At 41.9% G+C, this 16,893-nt stretch overlaps 2 protein-coding genes across 6 annotated transcripts in view; one reads left to right on the plus strand and one right to left on the minus strand.

Moving 5' to 3' along the window:
- Positions 1-9,494, plus strand: part of RHCE (Rh blood group CcEe antigens) — a 32,295-nt gene extending 22,801 nt beyond the window's left edge. For 3 of the 4 annotated variants that reach the window (XM_006101977.3, XM_023743439.1, XM_023743437.1), the window contains 3 exons: positions 3,716-3,795; positions 6,975-7,048; positions 9,453-9,494. In XM_006101977.3, the coding sequence (XP_006102039.1) occupies positions 3,716-3,795; positions 6,975-7,048; positions 9,453-9,479 (181 nt within the window). In that variant the 3' untranslated portion in view covers positions 9,480-9,494. Of the gene's footprint in view, positions 1-3,715; positions 3,942-6,974; positions 7,049-9,452 lie in introns of those variants that run through there. The other variant, XM_023743438.1, reaches the window with a different exon arrangement.
- A 2,131-nt stretch (positions 9,495-11,625) lies between these two features.
- The window catches only part of TMEM50A (transmembrane protein 50A), a 13,592-nt gene continuing 8,324 nt past the window's right edge, over positions 11,626-16,893 (minus strand). For both annotated transcript variants that reach the window (XM_006101980.3, XM_014467355.2), the window contains exons 5-7: positions 16,241-16,333; positions 14,466-14,526; positions 11,626-12,136 (exon numbers count right to left, since the gene is read on the minus strand). In XM_006101980.3, coding sequence (XP_006102042.1) covers positions 12,091-12,136; positions 14,466-14,526; positions 16,241-16,333 — 200 coding nt within the window. In that variant the 3' untranslated portion in view covers positions 11,626-12,090. The remainder of the gene's footprint in view (positions 12,137-14,465; positions 14,527-16,240; positions 16,334-16,893) is intronic.

A 16,893-nucleotide genomic window follows, 5' to 3' on the forward strand; every position in this document is an offset into this window, starting at 1 on the left:
ATATATATATATATATATATATATATATATATATATAAAAAGAAATGCAAATTCTAGCCCACCTAGATCTGCTCAATTAGGAATCTGGAGATAGGGCCCAGGAGTCTGTGTCTCAACAAGCCTTCCCGGTGATTCTCATGCAAGCTTGGGTATTACTGGCCTAGAGAAAACAAAACAAAAAAAAGTCAACCAATGGTATATCGGTAAAGGATGAACAACCCACTCTCCAAGAAAACAAAATCCTGACTTAGCACATTTGCTGATTTCTCTGGTGCTAACACCCCCACCACCCTGGTGCTAACACCCCCACCACCCTGGTGCTCACACCCCCACCACGGCTGCCGTCAAGGGGACATCACTGAACATGGAGTTGGGGAGATGAGAACAAGGGCCCGGAGCCTGTGTGGCTGCCTCCAGCACACTCTGCAAGGCAGCCCTCATCAGGACGAGACAGCTGAGGACCGAGAAGTTGTTCTTCCTCCTCTGCAGGAACCCAGCAAAGGGAAGGGCACAGTGACAGCCATGACCTCGTAGGAGGCCTTCGTTCTGCTGGAAGTAAAGGGCACAGGCTTCAGGGACAGACAGACCGAGGTCGCATTTATCGGTTGTGTGACCTTAGGCATGGTACTCAAACTCTCCTTAAGATTCAGTTTTCTATCTGTAAAATGGGATAATAAGATCTACATCTCGGGACTGCTGTGAAGATTCAGCAACATATAATTAAAGGGCTCAGGACGGTGCTTGGTGTGGAGTAAATACCCAACAACGGCCCCTTTCCTTATGATTACGGATGCCGCTGCTTCCGTAGGAGGGGCGTCTGTTTGTAACTGAAAGATGGAGAAAGCACGGAGCGGGCAGGCAGGAATACCTCATACGAAATGGGGACCAGCTACTGTACTCGTGTGGTGTCATTGGGCAAACCAGTTGACCTTCACTCATTCCACAGACAGTATCTGCCAATTTCCTATGCAGGTGAGTGGATGTGAATGAGTCAGAGGCAGTGCTCCGTGCCAGGACAGAGGGGTTTTCACAAAATGTAGGATTGTAAGAGGTGTGAGGACACACTTGGAGAACATTGAATCACAGAGTGCACTGGCTCTTTCTCAATTCTCATCCAGACCTTTGATGATGTCAGGGAGAAAGTCTCCACTGGGTTCGAGGAGTCTCTGCGCCCTTCGGACACGCGCTCACACGATGACCTCGGTTTGAGCGACAGCAGAGGGAGTCTCGGGCTGAGAGTCTTGCCCAGGCTGCCACATCTTGGAGAGATTCTAGCTACGTTTTGTTTTCATTGTATTTTTTTATAGTTGCCTCTCGTTTCTCTTCCACTTTAGTGACACAAAGTTTTATTTTAAATGTCTATTTAAACGTAACCAAAAAAGTCTATTTAAAGAAAAATACTTTTAAAAACTATTTCTGGAATGTCAGGATGGCCATATTGTGAAAGGAACTGAATGCTGAATGCTGGGACAAATGCTGAAAGCTGGGACGGATCTGGCCAGCCTTGGTGGGTAGACAGACCTGCCTGGTTCGAGTCCCAAGCACCATCCATTCCAAGCCTGTGACATTGGGACCCTTGGCCCACTTCCCTAACCCGGACCTCCCCATTGGTGAAACACCTTGTCACAGGGCTGCTGTGAGGATCATGTGAAATCAGCTGGAAAAGCATCGAGGGCCTGGCACAGGGGATCCATCTTGTGTGGGGACTGTTGTATGGTGATTTCTGCTTCATCCCTTTGCTTTCAGATGGCACCAGGATAGAGTGAATTATGGGTTGGCAGTCAGCAGACTTGGATTTAGCTTCTATTCTGCCACTTAATGTTACTTAAAAACAAGCAAACTATTTTTATAGTACAGTCTACTTCCAGAAAAGTGCAAATATCATAAGGGTGTCACTTGATCAATGTTCTGACACGTCCGTATAACAGGCACACAGAGCTCCTTCGTGTCCCGTCCCAGGGTAACCACTATTCTAACTTCTAACAGCATTGATCAGTTTTGCCTGCTTTTGTCCTTTATACACATGGAGTTATACCGGAAGTCTGTGTCCTTGTGCGCCTGGCTTCCTTTACTCAACATTGTAACTGTGAGATTCACCCATGTTGTTGAGTATCTCTGTAGATTGTACATTTCCATTGGGGTACAGTGTTGAACTGTGCTTAGGTTTAATTTATAAAGGTGACGGAGTGACAACATGGAGAGGCCAATACCACTGAAAGGACAATTTAATGTTACTCACAGCACCCCTCAAAATGAGAGGCACGGCATACCACGCAAGGCCACATGTCCCACGGGACCAGGCGGCAGAGGACGGGGGAACTGAGACTGTGCCTGTGGGAGTATAGCGGTGGGGACATCCCCTAACGGGCAGGAAGTGAAAATACGTGTTAGAGTTTGTGGTTGGGGGGTTTGTGATATGAGTTTTGCATTCCCACAAAAGCTGACTTGCAAGAGAGAGAGGTAAACAGCTTGGCCCATTAGTGTGGCCCTGTGATAAATGAGTACCAAGTAGTAGACAAATTACAGAGCCTAAGAAAACACAGTTAAAACAAGTGTTCCATTGTGTGAATACAGCACAATTCATTGATCCATTATTGATGACCATGTGGGCAGTTTCTAGTTTGGAGCTATTAGGAACATTCTAGTATTGCTGCTATAAACAGTCTAATGTTTTGGGGGAACATATGGATGCACTTCAAGTGAATATATGCCTAGAAGTGGAATTGCTGGATCATACAGCTTGCATACATCCATTTTATTGGATACTATCAGTTTTCCATTGTGATTTGCACCAATCTATACACATGAGAGTTCCCTGTACCCCATAGGTTCTCTAACACTCTCCGTAGTTTCCTTCTTTTGTACTGTCTGTTAGCCATGTAGCCATCAAACTTATTGTTTGGATTTTAATTTCCCTGATGACTAAGTGGAGCACTTTTCATATGCTTTTAGGACATTTTTTCTTTTGAAATGTCTATTCAAGTTCTTTTGCCCATTTTGTGTTGTTTTGTCTTTTTCTTAATGATTTTTAGGAATTCTTTATCTGTTCTGGATATAGATCCTTTATCAGATATACTGTGAATACCTTCTTCCACTTTGTGGGTTATCTTTCACCTTCTTAATAGTGTCTTTGACAAACAGTTCTTAACTTTAATAGAGTCCAGTTTATCACTGCTCCCTATATTTCTACTGCAAGGGCATGTCAATGTCCTCTCAGGGCTGTTTAATTGTTTGAAGTGAAGTCCTGGGGTTGCCTTGAAGGACAACGAACAGGGAAGCATGTTCAAGAGGGGGAGGCAGGGGAGATGGATCTGAGAGCCAAACTGTACCCCTCCTTGACTTGATAGAAATAAAGCCTTCATCTTTAATGGCCTAATGAGGAAACTCAGGGCTCTGAGAGGGTAAGTGACTTTTCCAGGCCACACAGCTGGTAACAGAACTGGGACTTGAACTTGGTCTTTCTAGCTCCTGGTCTAGTTCATTATCCAGGGGTCTGAGGATTAAAGTAAGCCAAGGAGGTTCTTGGAATCCCCTCCTCCATGTCTGCATGGCTTTGCAGGAAAATGACAGGGGAATGTACCACCAGGAAGAGGACACTTGTTGCCCTGATGGCCCTTCGTGACCGGGTCACTACTCATGCAAGCAGCGTTTTTGGTCCCCATCACCTCTGCAGCCTGACACCTGAACACGACCATCTTTGCTCTGTCATTTCCAGGCTCGGCTTCCAGGTGCTCTTCGACACTGGGGTACTCAGCTTGTCCATGGCGATGGGTCTGGCATCTGGTCTCATAACAGGTCAGTGTGCGCTCACCCTCCCACCACTGCCCAGGCACAGGGCCCGGGTTCAGAGTGCATCCGCCCCATCGCTGGGTGTGCACGAGCCCATCCAGTTCCCTGTGGGCCCACCTCCTCAGCTCCAGCCAAATGATTAAAAAACACAAACAGAATCACATCATTTCAGAACTGGAAAGGCCCTCAGAGGTCACCTGCCACAGCTGTGCACTCTGAGGGCCAGGGAAAGGAAGAGGGGTAACATTGCAGCCTCTTAGAGCCAGGACTGGTGATTGCACCCGACTTTGTACAGAAGGCCAAGGAAATCCTTATGCCAAAATGCTTACCTGAGGACACCCATAATAATATTTGGTTCAGCAAATATTTATTCAATATCTACTATGAGCCTGGCACTATTCTTAAGTGCTAGGGACAAAGCAGTGAATAAAACAATGCCCTGATCTCATGGAGATGACATTCTAGTGGACAATAGAAAGGCAAATAAATGCATACTATTCAAGATGGTGATAAGTGCTATGAAGATAAATAAACCAGAGTGGGGGAACTAGTCTGCTCTTTTGGAAGGGTGGTAAGGGAAGGCCTAGCTAGTAAAGCTTTGAGCAGAGACCTGAATGGAGAGGAGGGAGACATACAACATGCTTATTTGGGAGAAGAGCATTCTACGAGAACGAACAGCATGTGCAAAGGCCCTGAGGCAGGAACATGCTTTGTATGTTTGGGGAACAGCAAGGAAGTCAGTGTAGCTGATGTGGATAGAGTGAGGGGGAGAGTGGCCGGGTTGAGGGCAGAGTGGTAGCAAGGAGTCAGATCACTCTGAGAGGTAGGGAGTTATTGGGGATCTTTAAACGGAGGATTGATGTATGTTGTTGCTTCTGCAATATGATAGAACAGCAAAGAATCTGGGAGAGTCGCTAATTTGCCAATCTTACTTATATGCCAGGTGAAAATATGCATCCTTTCAGAAACGTTCACTTTTATTCTTTAAGTGAACAGCTTTTATGGGTTAGACACTCATATATTGTGTCCCTAGGCAGGCAGTGGATGCCAAACAAGAGACCAAGTAGCATAAGCAGACACTAATGAACTGGGTGGTGTTAGTCACATTATTTCATTTCTCTGGGCTTGGCTGGCTCCTCTGTATAATGGAAGGATTATGGTAACTAACCGTTTGGCTTCCTTTCAGCTCTGAAACATGTAGGAATGGACTTTTTGGAGTTCCCTGGGTGGTTTTAGAGAGTAAAACTGTCTAGAATTACCTTAATGTACCATCTGGCCTCAGCTTTTGAGTCTGAGGTGATTAACTAAATACAGACGAGAAAATGCTTTCATCCATAAGTTTACATTCTATCCTGGGTAGAGTGGTCATATTTAGCAAAGGGAAGAATAAGGTGCCCATTCTTTTGAATTCAAATTAGCTGAGCATTCTGTGCTTTATCTGGCAACCTGCACCGGGGCTCTTCCCCCTTCACCGATTTTACCGAAGGGACACTGACTCAGTGACTTGTAAAGGACTCTGGGGCGGGGTGTTCCTTATGCTCTAATGGGGTTAAGAAAGAGAAGAGTGGGAAAGACACCTGGATTATTCCTCGAAAAGCTAAAACCAATGGCTTTCCTCCTTACATGTTGCTTTGGACATAAGGGAACTGATGAAAAAGAACTTGGACAGCCCTAACTGGTTTGGCTCGGTGGATAGAGCGCCGGCCTGCGGAGTGAAGGGTCCCAGGTTCGATTCCGGCCAAGGGCATGTACCTTGGTTGCGGGCACATCCCCAGTAGGGGGTGTGCAGGAGGCGGCTGATCGATGTTTCTCTCTCATCGATGTTTCTAACTCTCTATCCCTCTCCCTTCCTCTCTGTAAAAAAAATCAATAAAATATATTTTTTTAAAAAAAGAACTTGGACAACAGAAGGGGAAAGTGGCCCCCAAGCAACCAAAATAGCACCCATAGCCCTCTGAAAGCTGAGCATTTTACTTGTCAAGAGACCCATTACTTGGAATCTGTCTATACTATTTAAGGTACAACCCCATCAGGTATGGTTGTTGGGTCTCCAATTCAGGAAGATTAGAAATGGATTAGAAGTGGGGTTGGTTCCCCAAGATAAGGCACACTAGTATGTTAGAAGTGAAAGCAGAGAGTCTCACAGAGGACAAGAAATTCTTAAAATCAGACACAAGAACACAAAAAGCTTGGGCTGCTGGAGAGCAGGCCGACAACCCTTGACAGCTATCTACCTGCGTTCTATAGCAATTCCTAAGTGGATGTTCCCAGCAACAGTTCTGATTTTTTTAAGAATCTAAATGTATTCAGTGATGACTCCTAAGACAAGAAAATGCAATATGGATTTATGTATTTAGATGGATTTTCATTAGTGATGAGTAAGCCTCAGCTACCTGGAAAATTCATGTCGGTGATAGAGCTCATTTCTGAGTAATTCTAGCAAAATGAGACGTGCTAATTGTACCTTACCTGCCAATATCAGTTAAAGGCATGCACAACAACAGGAAAATATGACTATGCATGCGCCTACTCTTGTTAATCTTACTCCTGAATACATTGAGACTGATCATCATTAAAAACACACAGATAAATCGATGAATGGCATGTCCCTGCTTCCTGTGAAAGGTAAGCGCTCACTTCATGGATTCTGGGAGATTCGGCAGGTTTTACTCAGTGGCAGAATGCATAGGGCCAAGCCCTCGAGGCAGAGCCTGGACAGGTGAAAAGAACAGGGACAAAAGCAAGTGGTTATAAATTACTTTCCTAACTACACAAGCGGAACCTTGAGCTGAGGCTGGTGGGAGTTTATTGGACCTACAAGGTGCCTACTTTGAGCTGCTCTCCATGGCAGCTCTTGCGTTTCAAATGGATAAGCTTTTACGTGGGGGCACAGTCTGGTAGGGCCCTTCTATTCCATCTCGGGAAGCGTGTCAGATCCATGGTTTTCCTACACCTCTCAGAGTAATCGAAATCTTTTAGAAATAATTGCTCTTGCCAGTTCCTGTTAAAAGATCTATAGGATCAATTAAGCGGGCCTAGGAAGAACAGTGCTTCCATTTGTCTGTCTCCCGGTTGTGGGAGGAAAAAAAAGGATTTCTGTTGAGATACTATAGTTGACATATGATATTTTGAGATAACAAATGCTGTGCTCTAAATGTTCAACATTTTTTAATGAATTTAAACAGGTCTCATCTTAAACCTCAAAATATGGAAAGCACCTCATGTGGCTAAATATTTTGATGACCAAGCTTTCTGGGAGGTAAGTTTTTTTTAACCTCTTCATGTCATAGATGTTGAGTGAATGAACTTAAAAAGGTATTGGGGCATATGCTAACTTGGTGTTTATGAGAGTAAAATAAGAACAAATGAAAATGAAGAGTAAGGAAGGAGGAGCAAATTCACGATGTGGTGAAGGTTACCATTTCCCTGATGCCTCAGAGTCAGTGAGGGCCAGGGGTAAGAGAACTGTCTGTGGCCACACTTCTTTCCACCTGGAGTTGTCAACGTGGGCAAATAGTGTGACGTGAAGGTGACAGAATCCTGAATGCAAGAGCCAGGAGGACCGCAGGGGCCAGCAAGTCTAATACCCTCATTTGACAGATGCTCAGAGTGGAGCTAGGACTGACCAAGTTCTCACAGTGATTGAGTGGCAGAGCTGACTCTAAAACAACTCTTGATAAATTATAGCTGGTGGACACAAGGAAACTTTTAGTATAGAACCTGGGGTCATTTAGCCAAGGGACACAAAGCTCCAACCAGTCACCTGCATTACATTGTAGCAGTTGTTATAACTGGGCTAGACACTGTCACCCCCTGCCCTCCTCCCTTTGACCTACACTCATAGTTCACAAAGCACTCTGATGTATGTTGCCTTGGGTAATCTTCCAATCGAAGCTGAGGTTGGGGAAGCAGGGATCAATATTGCCTGTTACAAATGGGAAGTGGGGGCTGACGGAGGTCACCCTAGTGTCCAGTATCATACTTTGGGAGTGGCAGAGACAAGACCAGGAACCAGGCCCTCAGAGTCCCAGGCCAATCCTTTCTCCACCCGCTTGCCGATCCACTGAGCACTAAAGGGTCAGAGAACCAGCGTTTGTATGGGCCTTGACACCTGTCTCTGTAGGGGCAAAACAAAGGACCTGCCTCTTCTCTCCTCCTTCCTCCTCTTCTAACAGCTTTGTAACTGGCAATGAACCACACACATTTAAAGCCTACAATTTGATACTTTTAAATGTACTCTTCACCTGTGAAAACCATCACTGCAACCAAGATAACGAACATACCCATCACCACCAAACATTTCCTCCTGCCTCCTTGGAACGACTCCCTTCCTACCCCACCCCACCCATCCCCAGGCACCCACTGACCTGCTTTCCGTCACTACAGACTAGTTTGCATTTTCTATAAACTTACATCAATGGAACCAACCATAGGATACATGCCCTTCTTCACCCGGCTTCTTTTACTCGGCATGATTCCAAGAGCCATCCACATTGTTTTGTGTAACCTGCCTCATCCCGCATCTGCTTCTCTCTAGTCATTGGCTCTTGGCTTTTCCCAACAGCCAGTCTCTTCCGATGCCCTGCAAGTGTTCTTACCCTTTTAGCAGAAGCAGATCTGAATTCTAGTCCTAGCTCACCCCAGGCAAGTTGGTGCCTTCAGGCAAATCGCTTTACTTCTCTGGGGCTGTTTCCTCATTGGTAGAATGAGATCAAATTCCACATTCTGCATTCAGACAGATCTGGGTTCTGCTGCCTCTAACTCTGTGACCTCTCAGAGAATCAGCCTCCCATCTCTGAAATGGAGATAGTAATAGTAATGTCTCACTAGGTTGTTGTAAGGATTCAAAGGAGATAATGTGTGTGAATGTTAGCACCCTGATCCATAGAATATACCCCACGTTAGCTACTTTGAGTTCCACCTCTAGAATTCTGTGATCCAAGCGCCTCAATGAGTAGTGATATTGTAAGGCACAACTAGAGAATTCAGGGTGTAGTCAGCTTGCAGAAGACCCAAAGGAGACCTAAGAACTATCTTCAAATACTAAGAAGCTGTTGTGTAGGAGAGAAAAAAGATTCTTTTCTATGCTTCTCCAAAAAGTGTACCCGGGCCCAGTAAGTAATGCAGTGTAAATTGTTAGCCATTTGAACTGTCTGCAAAATGGAATTAGCTCCTTTACATGGTAGTGAGTCCATTGCTACTGGAGGTGTTCAAAAAAAACCAGAGGACTATTTGGCAATGATCCATGTAAGGAGCTATACGAAATGAGATCTGTCTAGGACAGTGGTTCTCAACCTTCCTAATGCTGCGACCCTTTAATACAGTTCATGTTGTTGTGACTCCCAACCATAAAATTATTTTTGTTGCTACTTCATAACTGTAATTTTGCTACTGTTATGAATCGTAATGTAAATATCTGATATGCAGGATGTATTTAGGCGACCCCTGTGAAAGGGTCGTTCGACCCCCCAAAGGGGTCAAAACCCACAGGTTAAAAGCGCTGGTGTAGGAGCTCTTCCAATTCAGATTTTATGCAAAAACCTCTGTGATGAGACATTTTGGTCACTATAAATTTCAAAATATCAAGGCAGAATCAATATGTGCACAAATTTTAAGAGTGGAAGGATTCATCTGTAACAAAAATGTTTGCTTTGCTTTTACAGTTTCCTCATTTGGCTGTTGGATTTTAAGCAAAGGCATCCAAGGAAAACAAGGCCTGTTCCTAAACAAGAGAGCTTCCTTTCACTGTTGCCCACATTTTTTCTGTGTGACAAACTCGTTACTGCAGTCTCCCTATGTACAATGAAACAGGTCAGAAATAGATTTGATATTAAAAATAAAAGACTAAAGACTTGTTTAAATGGTAATTTCATAACAATTTTATTTTATTTACTTTTAAATATATTTTATTGATTTTTTACAGAAAGGAAGGGAGAGGGAGAGAGAGCTAGAAACATCGATGAGAGAGAAACATCGATCAGCTGCCTTCTGAACACTCCCCACTGGGGATGTGCCTGCAACCAAGGTACATGCCCTTGACCGGAATCAAACCTGGTACCCTCGAGTCTGCAGGCCGATGCTCTATCCACTGAACCAAACTGGTTAGGGCTCATAACAATTTTAAATAAATGTTTGGTTTCATTAAAAATGATGCTACCAATATTTTCTTGGATGCAGGCACCTCATTAAGGTTTGAGTTAAATTTCTTGACAATTCGTAGATTCTTTTTCATGCTTAATAAAGTATGCTACCCAATTAATTCTTGCCTACACCAGCAGAGCAGATGATAAAAAATAGGGGGAAATGAGCTCACTTAAATTTAGTCCTTGCAGACCTTGATTTTATTCCAACAGTTTTCAAGGTACAGTAGTTCTTATTCCCTGAACACATTCTGAATTAACTGTGGGGAAAGACATCATGGTCGAGGTGCACTGCCTCAACATTAAAACACTAGTTCCATGGCTCTGACTGGTTTGGCTCAGTGGATAGAGTGTCGGCCTGAGGACTGAAGGGTCCCAGGTTCGATTCCGGTCAAGGACATGTACCTTGGTTGCGGGCACATCCCCAGTAGGGGGTGTGCAGGAGGCAGCTGATCGATGTTTCTATCTCATCGATGTTTCTGGCTCTCTGTCCCTCTCCCTTCCTCTCTGTAAAAAAAAAAAAAAAAAAAAAAAAAAAATCAATCAATCAATAAAATATATTTTAAAAAAACAACAACAAAACACTAGTTCCATGACCTTGAGGAAATCATTTAAATTTGCATGGTCTGAGTTCTCTCATCTGTGAAAAGAGAAGGTGGACTTCAACCTCTACGATTCCCTCCAATTCTCACAGCCTATGGATCTGAAACTCACCATGGCTGATTTGCTGTGGGATGACAGTAATAGTTACTTCTTTGAGCAGTGACCAGGCCATATTCAAAACAGACATACAGGGAGGTAACTGTGGCTGACAAGAAAAGGAGTACCACAGGTTTAAATCATCTGAGAGGTATTTCGTGTTTAATGAAGGCTAATTGTAGCAAATTTTATAAAAGAAAACATTTCAAACTGTAGTTCTGAAGAACATGTACCCATAGTTAGCTAGCTCCTTTAAAAAAAAAAAAAATCCCACTTGGCTAAAGTGGAGAGCCTGGGAGGGAGGTGGGGGTGAGAGGAAAGGGATAGCCGGGTTCCAAAGAGAAAGAGACTTTGAGCACTCCGGGTAGTTAACGTTTGTAATTATAACTGACCTGGCTGGTCTATTTTGAGCATAGTGTTTCATTACAGAGATACAATGAAACATGGAATCCAATTTATTATCAAACCACCAACAACAAAATTTGTTACCTTAGTGTCAAATCCCTATCCTTTTTTTCTTTCCTTCAATGGTAGCTGTGGAGTAACTGTGTGTCCCACCAGAACCATGTGTCACAACTGATCACGGATCAGTGGCACAGAAGGGACACTTTCTTTAATATATATTTTTTATTGATTTCAGAGCGGAAGGGAGAGGGAGAGAGAGAGAGAAACATCAATGGTGAGAGAATCATTGATCGGCTGCCTCCTGCATGCCCCCTACTGGGGGTCAAGCCCACAACCCAGGCATGTGCCCTTGACCAGAATTGAACCCAGGACCCTTCAGTTCGTAGGACGAAGGACTGAGCCAAACCAGCCAGGGCCAGAAGGGACACTTTTGAGGAGCCTGGTGGCTGGATCAGGAGCTGCTCCCGACATGCTCACTCACCCCTTGGGAGACTTTTAATAGCTACTTACTTACACTGAAACATTTTCAGAATTTGGCAAAACTGAATAAACCCAACACAAAGTATAGTGAAAAAGAATTCTGACCACCGAATAGTTTTTAAAAACAAGAAAATGTTTATATTTCACTTAATATTTGACACAGAAGAGCCCACATTTAAATAAACACATCGTATTTTAAGAGCACTTCAATTGCATTTTGGATCTTGGCTATGACAAATACTCAGATAAGATGTATCCACAATTTCTTTTCTGATTTATTTTTATTTTTACAATTATACCATGATAAAACTTAACAAAACTTACTCACGTGAAATACTTTTCCTTAACATTTGATAAGTTAATCAAATGCATACTACAATAGATTTTTGTTGTTATTGTTTAAATAGCGATTTCTCATGATTTTAGTATCACACAAATGTAAGCTGAGACTATACTCAGAAATAAGTTTAGAAAATGTCATTACAAAAGATTGGGAGTGAGTATTAAAAATAAAAAACAAACACAACAGAACAAACCCATGCAGGGCTGTTGTACAGGAGCAATAAATCAGATGTTTTCACTGCCATAAGTCTTCAGTGCGGCCAAACTTAAAAACCAGTCCTCTGTGAATAAAACGAGAAGCATCACATGACTAGTTATGTTTGGGCAAAGAAAAGATATGTGAGACTTAGAATCATGGGAAACTAGCTCCAAAGAGTAATTGATGAGCTGTATGAAAAAAACCATGTGCTATGTCAGAACAGAAGCTGATCACTCTTAAGGCAGTAAATTCTTCACTGTGCTCAGCTGTGCTATTTATCACCAGCGTCCCTGCATCCTTAACTATGAGTATTAGGAACATATTAATCAAGGCTTAGTATGTAACCATTATATGTCTAACTCTTATCAAATTCATTCAACAAACCTTATTTATTTATTTACTTATTTTTATTGATTTCAGAGAGGAAGGGAGAGGGAGAGATAGAAACATCAATGATGAGAATCATTGATCGGCTGCCTCCTGCACGCCCCCTACTGGGGATCGAGCCCACAACCCGAGCATGTGCCCTTGACAGGAATCGAAACCGGGACAGCTTCCGTCCACAGGCTGCCGCTCTATCCACTTAGCCAAACTGGCTAGGAATCAACAAACCTTTTTTGAGTATCAAGGTACTAGGAGCTAGAAGATGCTAGGGCTATAAAGATAAATAAGATATAGTCCTTGCTCTCAAGTTGTTCCTTTTTAAAAAAAAAAATCCTCACCAGAGGATTTTTTTAGAGAGTGGAAAGGAAGAAGGGGGTGGGGAGAGAAACATCGATGTGAGAGAAACACATTGATTGGTTGCCTCCTGAACATGCCCCAACCAGAGCAGAGGATCAAACCTACAACCCAGGTATGTGCCCTTGACTGAAAATTAAACCAGTGACTCTTCAGTGCACAGGCCTATGCTCTAACCACTTAGCAACACCAGCCAGGGCAAGCTGCTCACATTCTTGATGATCCAATGTGGTAAGTATTCAGGGAGGAGGGAAGAGGTATACATACCAAATATTAAGGGAGCACAGAAACATAGAGAATTCATTCTGTCTGAATGTGTTAGAGAAGGATTTAGAGTCCTGACCAGTGTGGCTGGGTTGGTTGGAAGGTTAACCCGTGCACCGAAAGGTTGCTGGTTCGATTCCCGATCAGGGCATGTGCCCAAGTTGCGGGCCTCATCCCCAGTAGAGGGTGTGCAGGAGGCAGCTGGTCAATATATCGCTCTCACATCACTGTTTCTCTCTCTCTCTCTCAAAATCAATTTTAAAAAAAGAATCGTAAAAAAAAAAAATTCTGATTCTTGATTCTTAACAGGTCACTCTTCAATATATTTCTCTACTCTTTTAAAAAATTATTTTTATTTATTGATTTGAGAGAGAGAGAGAGGAATGGGGGAGGGAGAAGAAGAGAGAGAAGGAAAAAGAGAGAGAAACACTGATATGTTGTTCCACTTATTTATGCATTCACTGGTTAATTCTTGTATGTGCCCTGAGCAGGGATCAAACCCGAAACCTTGGCATATCAGGATGATGCTCCTACCAACTGAGCTACCCAGCCAGGGTGGTGGTAGGAATTTTAAAAATCAATGTATATTCCAAAGGTTGGCAGTAAACTAACCCATGTATTAAGAATATCCTTCTTGCCCTGGCCGGTGTGGCTCAATTGTAGGGCGCCATCCCTTGCACCAGGAGGTTGCTGGTTTAATTCTTGATCAAGGGCACATACTCAGGTTGCAGGCAGGGTCTCCAATGGGGGTGTGCAGAAGGCAGTAGAAAGAGCATCGATGTCTCTCTCTCTCGCTCTCTCTCTCTCTTTTCCCCTCTCTCTAAAAGTCAATAAGTTATTCTTTTAAAAAAAAACCTTTCTCATTCTTTATATTTTACTAGAGGCCTGGTGCATGAAAATTCGTGCACTGGGGGGGAGGGCCTTAGCTGGAGGGGGGGGGCTCTCAGCCTGGCCTGCACTCTCTCGCAGTCCGGGACCCCTCGGGGGATGTCCACCTGCTGGCTTAGGCCCGCTCTCTGGGGGGTCAGGCCTAAGTTGGCAGTTAGACATCCCTCTGGCAGCCCAGGAGCCCTTGGGGGATGTCCACCTGCCAGCTTAGGCCTGTTCCCTGGCTTATGGCTAAGCAGACCTCCCCCTGTGGTAGCACACTGACCACCAGGGGGCAGCTCCTGCATTGAGCGTCTGCCCCCTGGTGGTCAGTGCATGTCATAGTGGCTGGTTGTTCCCAGTTGTTCTGCCTTTAGGGTCAATTTGCATATTACCCTTTTATTATATAGGATGATAATAACATGGAGGGGCACTGAACAGGGGTAAATAAAGCAACTAAATATATAAATGACATAAAAGAAACTATTATAAAAAAAGCATTAAAAAGAAAAGATAGGATGAAAAATGCAAAACAAACTTACCCAAAAAAGATGAAGGCATTTTGGAAAAATACAGCAATTCCAGGGTATACTACAGCTTTTTCTGTAAAAATAATAATAATATACTAATGTTAATGTAAAATAATAATAATAATTTTAGAGGTTTATCATCTCAAAACATTTTAGTTTCTGATAATCTGATGCATATCAGTTTTCCTAATATAACTGATTTTGATGGTAACTATGGTTGGTTTGAGTATTAAATGACATAATACATGACAGAGTCTAGTATTGGTTTAGTAGTTGACAGATCCCTTCATTCATTTAACAAATACTAATTACATACTATGTTTGACACTGTTTAATGTGCTGAGGAACGTCCAACCGGCGTGGCTCAGTGGTTGAGTGTTCACCCAGGAACTAAGAGGTCACCATTTTGATTCCTGGTCAGGGCATATGCCTGGGTTGTGGGCTCAATCCCCAGTAGGGGGCAGGCAGAAGGCAGCCGATCGATGATTCTCTCTCATCACTGATGTTGCTATTTCTCTCTCCCTTTCCCTTCCTCTCTGAAGTCAATAAAATAAAATAAAAAATAGAATGGCTCATAAAGATCCTGTAGAAAGGCAACTTTATAAAACTATAGATCTGCTACTAATGATTCTCAAAGCATAACCTGGCTCTAAAAACCTTTTGGAAAGAAATCTTAAAATTCTATGATATAAACACAGTACCTATATAAAGGTACTCCGTATTAATAGTTGTATCTGGGAAAGAAGAATTATCAGTAATTTTATAATCTTCTTTGAGCTCTTTTATAGTCTCAGTTTTCTACAATGAACAAGTATTATGCAATTCAAATAAAAAAAAGTAATTTTTTTTTCTTTCTAATATGATGGTGACAAAGATTTTGTAGCAGCAAGAGAACCATATTATGTAACATGCAAAAGCAGGCTTCAAAAGTTTATTTATACTATAATTATAACTACATAAAAAACAGAAGAGAACAAAGAAAATGTACCAAAATACTTAAGAGCAGTAAGATTATTATAGTTTTTCTATTTTACATTTTTGGCAACATGATTATAATAATAAACATATAAACAAAATAAAGATATAAATATTTTAAAATGCCTATCATTCTTATCTGTAAGACTTAAAAAGATTTTAATAAAAATTCAGGAAACTCATGATTTTAGTTTAAGAATCACGTTTTGTTCAAAGAAGGGTTAGATTATATCTCTGCTAGTCCAGTTTCTACAAATCATTAGTATTGTATTTTTACTATGATAAACATAGTCAATTTTACTTGGAACATTAAGTGGTTTTGCATATTTTTCTGATATCCCTCAGGCGAAATTGCAGCCAAGAATCTAAGAGCAGGCCTTTATCTGAGCTTGCCTTAAACTGGCCTCATGTAACAGATGCACATGAAAAGTTAATTTACTTTGCTATCTAAAAGGAAATGATGTCATTATCAGAAATTTATTAGCTCAATAAATTCTAATTCTAGGATATTAGAGTTTTGCATGGCTATTATTCAGCAAATCAAAACCTGCCAAGTAGCTGGAGAACATATATATTCTGCTTTTGAGGTTTTTGGAAGCCAAAGAATAGCAAGCTATGTCCTATTCCTTCCAAGATACTAAAAACATCCAAACAAAACAAAATACTGATAGGGAGAGGGGAGTTCCTAGGCATAAATGTATTGCTAGTAGCTGGCCTAGCTATATGAAAAAAGCTAATGAAAAAAATAACCAATTTTAATGCTCAATTTCAGTATTCCATTGAAGTAAAATATAAGCTGTGCTCTCTCTTACCTTTAGCAACATAACCACCAAAGAGAATCCACATAGATGCAATCAGAGAGCCAAAGGCCAACATGAAACCAATGAACAGCCAAATGCGAGCACCTTAAAAGAATTAATATTTTACCAGAATTGTTTTTCATATGGCAGCAGTCAATTCAATTAACTTTTCAAAAACTCAAACAGAAAAAATGTGTAGTTATCATTAAAGTCTAAAATAAAAAGACCAGATGTGTTGAGTATCTTTCAACAGTGAAGATGTGGGCCTTTTTCTTGTTGGCTGATCTGTGTATTTTAAGTGCCTATATTTACTTTCCCTAAATATCTACACTAAGAAAAACTTTCCCCAACTGTCCAATAAAAATCTTACAAAATATGTTTCACCGTATTTAGACTCATTTTTCATATATTTTTAGAAATTGTGCTGCAAAATTTAAAGTCCTCCAAGAGAACTTTCAAACAAAAACATAGGTATACTTACAAAAGATTCATATTCAGTGATATCTGAATCTAAACACTATCGTATTTCACTTTCAGGGAAGTTTGGCAGCAAAATAAATACATATTTATTGTGGCTGGCACTTAGAAAAGCTGCATTAAAATTATGTTAATAGAGAAAGACTTAAATCACATTTAAATAATATTTATGAAGATCTGCTATAAAA

This window comes from Myotis lucifugus, unplaced genomic scaffold (assembly GCF_000147115.1).
Source record: "Myotis lucifugus unplaced genomic scaffold, Myoluc2.0 scaffold_389, whole genome shotgun sequence".
NCBI lineage: Eukaryota > Metazoa > Chordata > Mammalia > Chiroptera > Vespertilionidae > Myotis > Myotis lucifugus.